Source organism: Cryptomeria japonica, chromosome 3 (assembly GCF_030272615.1).
Source record: "Cryptomeria japonica chromosome 3, Sugi_1.0, whole genome shotgun sequence".
In the NCBI taxonomy this organism is placed as follows: Eukaryota; Viridiplantae; Streptophyta; class Pinopsida; order Cupressales; family Cupressaceae; genus Cryptomeria; species Cryptomeria japonica.
This window is the reverse complement of record NC_081407.1, coordinates 815,242,610-815,250,320: the sequence shown is the minus strand read 5'-3', so window position 1 is coordinate 815,250,320 and position 7,711 is coordinate 815,242,610. Positions and strand designations below refer to the sequence as shown.

Here is a 7,711-nt window from a genome sequence, read left to right as displayed (position 1 = left end):
TCTAATATATTAGTGAAAAAAAGTTAACTTATGACTTCCACAAGTTCACTAATTGAAAGCCAAAAATAGAAATTTTGAACCTTCTGCACACATGTATTTCTTCGCTATACTCTACCGGGAAGCCACAACAGTTTTTTTTTTCAATCTATCAATGGTACTTTTAGGGTCATGGAAAGAATTACAAGAATAAAATAAAGTATTAAAATAAAATAGAGATTACTTTTAAGATGACCTAACATCAGGATATACAGAAGTTTCATCAAATATAAATCTTTCTGACATGAAAGTACGAATGCTGCTGGGACTTAATCTTTTATATATTGAAGAATTTTTCACCATGGTAACGATTACATTTTTTATCCTATAGGCTGGATAAATTGCATCAGAATGTTGGACTACATAATTGCAAATAAGCAATAATTTCTATGGGCACAACTAAAGATTTTCCCTATAGCCAACAAATATTAGAAAATTGTTTTCAAATGGCTAATGTGAGCAATGCAAGAACAGCGCACTAGATTCAAAATCATTACTATGCTGGTTGCTTCATCTATAGCATGGAACAGGAACCCATTACTGCCAAAAGTTTGCAATTTCCCTTCAACCAAAGATAATTTACTAGCCTGATGGAACTCATTCCAAGGCTAATATAAACATTCTTCTGTCCAATCAATTTAATTTAAAGAAAGCTCACATTCATGGAGGCGTCCAAAAATTTCCTCATAGTATGGCCTAGCATTAGGGTCTTCTGCCCAGCAGTCTGCCACATTATTAAAAATTTAGTAAAATGTAAAACACAAATGAGATACAGAAAATCAACACACATACAATGATATTCATATTGATACCTGAGATCAACTTCCCGATTGGGACATCAGGAATATCCAGCCTTGCCCCTTCATGGGCAACAGCATAAACCACCTAGCAAAACATGCCATAAAATGAGAAAACACATAATACCAAACTTCAGATTTAATCAATGATGTTTACAAATGGACCCCTCACAAATATTAGATTACTTCGATGAAATAATTATCTGTTTAGAGGGTAAATTGATGACGCGAAATATTTTTTCTAACAAATGAAAAAATACTTCTCAACTAAAATTTGATATGGAAAATATTCGGCATGTAAAATATTTTATACTGACTTGCATTGGCTTCACACTGTCCCAAGGGCGCTTTAATGTGCACAGCTCCCACATTATAACACCAAAACTGAATACATCACACTTCTCTGTGAAGGGTTCGTTACGTAGAAGTTCTGGTGCCATCCACTCAGGGGTTCCAGCAGCATTCAAATCCTTGATAGGGGCATTGGTCATTATTCGTGATAGACCAAAATCACATATTTTTACTCTCCAGTGTTTGTCAACAAGACAATTCGCACTTTTCAGATCTCGATGGACTATGTTCATTCGTTGTATGCACATCATGCCCCTTTTATATGGAGAACACGCCATAGGTGGCAATCCACAATTTGCAGCGTAGGCAAAACCAAAATATGGAAGACAGGGTCAGGTATGTTACAAATGAGTTTTAGTCGATACAATGTTCAAACACAATTAGAAAGAATACGACTATAGAAAATCAAAGAATTGGAGACAGCCAACAACCCCAAGCCCTAACACTAAGAAAAACGATATTTTACCGCATCACCTCATAACCCCATGCTCGTCCAGGCATGTAAGGGGAAGGTAGCAAATAAGCGTTGATAAAGCATATTTATGCAGAACATACACATGAAAAAGCACAGGAATTCCCAAAGTTGCATCTCAACAACAGCAAAGAATAGGCAAATTTGAGTATGGAAAACACTACGATGAGTCCACAGTTTTCCTTGGCTCGTAGATCACAAACACATCTATAATGTATGGACAAAAACAAAGTGATGAAATAACCACACCACATACAAAATAAATTTGACTGTTGTATGTTTCAAATACTCCTTTTAATAAATTTAAAGATTTTAGATTTTTGCAAATAAAAATATCATGTATCTAGATACCAGTGTGTAGTGTTTTCAATTTTGACATTTCAAGTCTCTTTTGAGACCTCTTTGAGTCTCCTTAATAAATTGAACACCTGAACTATAAATTTCATCATTAACTTCTGAACTACAATTTGAACCAGACAACAAGTCCTGAGCCAAAGCCTGGACCAGTTTAAGGCATCCTCCTTGTGGAGGTCATGGCCTCTTCCCAGCCCACATTATCAAACCCAAGTGATGCACTCTAGGAAAGGGGGTCAACCAAACAACCACCTAAACCTAGCAGCTTAAGAACACCACCAACAAGTTCTTATGCCACATAACACTGCATTTGCATAATAGTTGAAAATTCACCTAACATGCAATTGGAAAAAATCATCTGTAAATTAAATTTCCAATAATCTCTGATATTAGTTGCAATCTGCATTGATGAAGGAGGTTGAGCACTACGATGACAGTTACATTTGACTTTGGACTCACTAAATACATTACCTTAATTCTAGGTGTTGGGATTGAGAGAAGTTGCCATATCAAAAATGAGACCCACATGAGATGGCTTCTCCACAATGGAACACTATGTGAGGATGTGAGGCATCGGGGAGTTATGAATCAAAGATGCCTTGCGGCTATATTAAGGACTCATGATTGAGTACATGTTATGTCTGTGTGGAGTCATAATCGAATTTACTATTCTTGGAAGATGGTCTCCAAGGTGGACATGAGAATTTTACAATATATCATGGTTTTAATACCTATGGTTTTGGTAAATCCATTTGTGGTTTTGGGTCCTAGCCTATATATTGGAGGTATGAGAGTGGTTTCGTATCATTGTTTATGGTTTACACAGCTGCTGCTGAAATGCTATTAGAGTTCGTAGTGGTAAATCTGGTGATACGTTGATTTTGTATAATGTACATTTAAGATTAATGCATATTTGTCCTCGTTCTTTGGTGGAGTTTTCTTTTCAAGTAGAGATAGGTTTCTCTAAGTAAATCATGTATTCATATGGTTTGCAGATTTCAATTTGTTATTTGTTAATTTATGCATCTATATATAATCTTTATGGTAATCTCATGAAATGAAACAAATTTCAGATTTGCATACACTTTGTAGAAGTTGTTATTGCTATATAGTTTCCCCTTGTTTCTCAATAGAATTTGCAAACACAAACATTGCTAGACTAAACCATATTACAGAGAATAACACGAAATATTACATTATGCTATATTCATTTGGGATTCACTCATAGATTTTTACATTGAATTGGCTTATAAAGATTTATTTTCCTATAACAAGCATTATTTATTTCTAACTATTAAACAGACAGCTATTTATTTAATCCAATGAAGCAATAGTCTGCAAAAAATCGCGATTATACCTGATTAATCCTGAATCCTGGAGCTAGCCAATTTATTCCTCGAAAAAATCGTTGACCAAACGTTGACCCTTTTTTCAAAGATTTTTGCATTTAAATCATGTTAAAAACCCCCAAAATGACAAAAAAGTGAAAAACATCATTGTAAAAACTTGCAAAACCCTAAAAAAACGCGTGAAATTACTGAATTGCTTAGAAATAGGGTTGGTCTGAGACAAAATCAGAGTAAATGTGGAATCAATGTCGAAAAAGTTAGTTATTTTGTCCATTTTCGAGGGGTTCATCATTCCCCACACTTGTTCAAACCCACGAGCTCAACGACCCAACAAAGGTAGAAAGCCCACAAACTCAATGGCCCAGTAGGGGTTTGAACCTTGGTGGCTACCTCACCAATGGAGTTTTTCTACCACAACACTAAACGTTCAGAGACATATTTAATATATGTAGATATGGATATATGATTTTTAATTTATAATTGATATAGTTAATTTTTGCTCAAACAAAGACATACAATTCATTATGTGGGCAATATATCTAAAGTGCTCCACGAAATAAATCTGAATGACAACAAACAAGCTTACATAGTTGTAATAAAAGAGCCTCCAACACACAATCACTAAAATTTGTCTCTACCTAAAATAGTAGTTGCAAGCTAGGTATTGCCAAAATAGTAGTTGCAAGCTAGGTATTGCCAAAATAGTAGTTGCAAGCTAGGTATTGCCAAACCAATGGCTTGCTAGTCTTTTACTTCAGCTAAACAAATGCCTTTTGTTGAATTCTACCCCATATAAAAGACTTCCCAATTGCCATCACAGAATATAAAGCATTGCAACTATGGAATATGATTTGATAAGCTTTCTCAAATATTGAACTACCCCTAGAAAACTCCTTGCCTCAATCACAATGAAAGTCTTGGATCACTTCAAAATGGCTTCCACTTTTACTAAATCCTAACGATTATTGGATCTCTGTCTAATAAATTTTGATCTCAGCTACTTCATAGACTTGGCTAATCTTTGATCTCAGACTTGGACAACTATTTGGTGTATTTGGTGACTGCCCTTTTAAAAAGTTAAATGAATATTTTCCTATGTAATCAGCAATATGAATATAAACAACAAAAATCTATTTTCTACAATTCATGGGTTAAACTCCTTGTCTCAATCACAATGAAAGTCTTGGATCACTTCAAAATGGCTTCCAATTTTACTAAGTTCCTAACAATAGTTCGATCTTTGTCTAATAAATTTTGATCTCAGCTACTTCATAGACTTAGCTAATACCCCTAGAAAACTCCTTGCCTCAATCACAATGAAAGCCTTGGATCACTTCAAAATGGCTTCCACTTTTACTAAATTCCTAACAATAGTTGGATCTCAGTCTAATAAAGCCTTGGATCACTTCAAAATGGCTTCCACTTTTACTAAATTCCTAACAATAGTTGGATCTCAGTCTAATAAAATTTGATCTTAGCTACTTCATAGACTTAGCTAATCTTTGATCTCAGACTCAGACAACTATTTGGTGTATTTGGTGACTGCCCTTTTAAAAAGTTAAATGAATATTTGCCTATGTAATCAGCAATATGAATACAAACAACAAAATCTATTTTCTATAATTCATGGGTTAAACTCTATTTTATTTACTCTCTATATCTCTATGCTATGGAAATGCCCTTAAGTTTTAGTAGTTTGTGTCTATTTTTCTACAAATTTTTACGATTTTTTAAAATCCAATTTCTTACCCATTTTTTTCAAAAATTTTTATACTTTTGGTTTGCCGATTTTTTCCCCAAATGATTTTTGTTACTATGGTATAAAGCATTGCAATTGTGGAATATGACTTGATAAGATTTCTAAAATATTGAATTAACCCTACAAAACTCCTTACCTCAATCACAATGAAATTCTTGGATCACTTCAAAATGGCTTTCACTTTTACTATTTGTCTGTTAACTTTTGATCTCTGTTACTTCATAGACTTAGTTAATATTTGATATGACTTAGACAACTATTTGGTGTATTTGGTGACTGCCCTCTTAAAAAGTTAACTGATTATTTGCCTAGGTAATCAGTAATATGAATATAAACAACAAAAAATTATTTTCTATAATTCACGAGTTAAACTCTATTTTATTTTCTCTTTATATCTCTATGCTATGGAAATGCCCTGAAGTTATTTAAAAAAAAGTAGTTTTTGTCTCTTTTTCTACAATTTTTTATGTTTTCTTTAAATCCGATTTTTACCAGATTTTTTGCCAATTTTTTCAAAAAAAAAACAATTTTTGCTATAAGATTTAATCTATTCACTAACATGAGATGCAATATAAAATCTTCAACAAGAATTGTAGCTTCCTTCACAATTGAAACTTTTGAATAAGTGAAATGATAAATGTTCCTCATTTTTTGAGAAATAAAATTTTATACTAAATATGTTGTAAATCATGTTAGTAAAGAGGAAACTACACTAGAAATCCATGGCATTATTTCTTTTGATGAGTATCGCATGGAGCAAAGTTTTAAAGCGCCCAAATAAATTCAGCTGCAGTGTATAAATTTATTTTAGTACTAAAAGAGGTAAGATATTGCATGGAGATGGTTTCTTAAGTTCATATAAAACAAAACCCTAAACCTCTTCTATGTATCACTATTTAACAATAGGAAAAGTAAACAACTTATACTATCAAATTCCAACCTGCAAATATCACAAAGCATCCTTAATCTCCTTCTCCAACTAAGTGTTTTGCCCTGGCCGCTTGTATGTATTAAGTGATACAAAGAACCCATGTGCATATATTCTGTAACCATTGAAAGACGAGGCGGTGTTGTGCAAGCTCCAAGAAATAATATGACTGGGTTTACATTATCACATCCAAAAGGAAACCAATTTAGCAAACTATTACACTTATGATCCATACTCATGTTAGTGACTAATGAAATTAATTTTGCAGAAGACACAATAAGTTCACAAATGGGACCTTCAGATTTAGCATAATATTTTCAGCCACACCATAATGATAAAAAATAAAAATTGCATACGTTCGTTCAATAAACCAATGGTTTTGTTTAATAAGAAAGTGCAATGCATATTCTAAGGCTTATCCTTTAGATAAAGATTATTTTGAATAAAAAATTCAATTCAGGTCTTCCATTTAACTCAAATGAGTGAAATAACTTAATTAGTGAAACTATTTTTCTTAGTGACACTTGGACTGCATGTCAAAATCTGTTCACAAAATCCCAAAACATGAGTTAAGGCGGGCACAAATCATTCTTCACTACCCACAACACATACAAATAAAAACATTTTACGAGATTGCTTATTTAATCCAAATCCATTGCGTCCAGAGATACTTAAAGTTATCATGAAAAAGCAATATACATAGTAACAAAGAAATATGCAATTAAGATACCACATTTATGGTTGAAGAAAACAAACTAGTGTTTGTACACACCCTCAATTAGAAAATGACATCTTTATTTTTTACTTTCTTCTTTGGTTCCGTCCTTTTGGAATTTGCCTAAAGCTTTTCAATTTGATGTTTTCATTTTTACATCATAACCCCTTTTCAATCATGTTTATTCTTTCATGTATTTGGTCGTTTTATTAAGAATACAAAGTCTAGGCAATATATTTTCCTCCAATTACAGGAAAAAGTATTAATTTTACTCCCTTCTAAATTATATTTTTTACAGATTTTAATCTTCATGATTAAAATAATCTACATATATGAAAGAACAAATGTTATCATGGAAGGATGGAGTTTGACATTAACTAATGTGATGACAAGAGGCCAATAAGACAATTACATGGATTGTGAGGATTGCCTCCTTATAGGTTAGGAACAATGAGAAGATCGCACTCTTGGAACTTGTTACAAATACTGGAAATAGTAAAGGAGATTATCTTCAGATCCTTGTTAATTAAATCTTATCATAACCTGCTACTAATATTCATGATTAAAAAAAATTACATATATGGAAGAAGAAGAGTCATCACGGAAGAATGGAACTTGACATTGACTAATGAGATGACAAGAGATCATAAGACAATATACTGCTTATGAAAATTCCCCCCTTATGAGTTAGGAAAAAGGAGAATGTCATGTCACATTTTTTATTAATTTAATTTCATGGATAAATCACTCAAATCAAATAAGATGATTAGTTTCTTGTCAGGCCTTTAGGGCTGACCTTGTAATAACTTGTAATTTTTAAAATTTTGCCCAAGCACCCATTTAGGATTAGACCAACGGTTTTGAAGTGTTATTTTAATTTATTTTCCCTCCAAAATGAGGCATGGGATTTTGGGTGCCAAAGTTTTGAGTTGCAACATATAAAACTTGTA

General features: G+C 32.8%; 1 protein-coding gene across 7 annotated transcripts in view; it reads right to left on the bottom strand.

The window, feature by feature from the left end:
- Nucleotides 1-299: 299 nt before the first annotated feature.
- The window catches only part of LOC131068894 (serine/threonine-protein kinase CTR1), a 212,221-nt gene continuing 204,809 nt past the window's right edge, over nt 300-7,711 (bottom strand). For 5 of the 7 annotated variants that reach the window (XM_059218606.1, XM_058004172.2, XM_058004171.2 and 2 more), the window contains 4 exons: nt 6,059-6,215; nt 1,151-1,439; nt 849-921; nt 300-760 (listed from right to left, as the gene is read on the bottom strand). In XM_059218606.1, the coding sequence (XP_059074589.1) occupies nt 675-760; nt 849-921; nt 1,151-1,439; nt 6,059-6,215 (605 nt within the window). In that variant the 3' untranslated portion in view covers nt 300-674. The remainder of the gene's footprint in view (nt 761-848; nt 922-1,150; nt 1,440-6,058; nt 6,216-7,711) is intronic. The other 2 variants (XM_058004173.2, XM_058004176.2) reach the window with 2 other exon arrangements.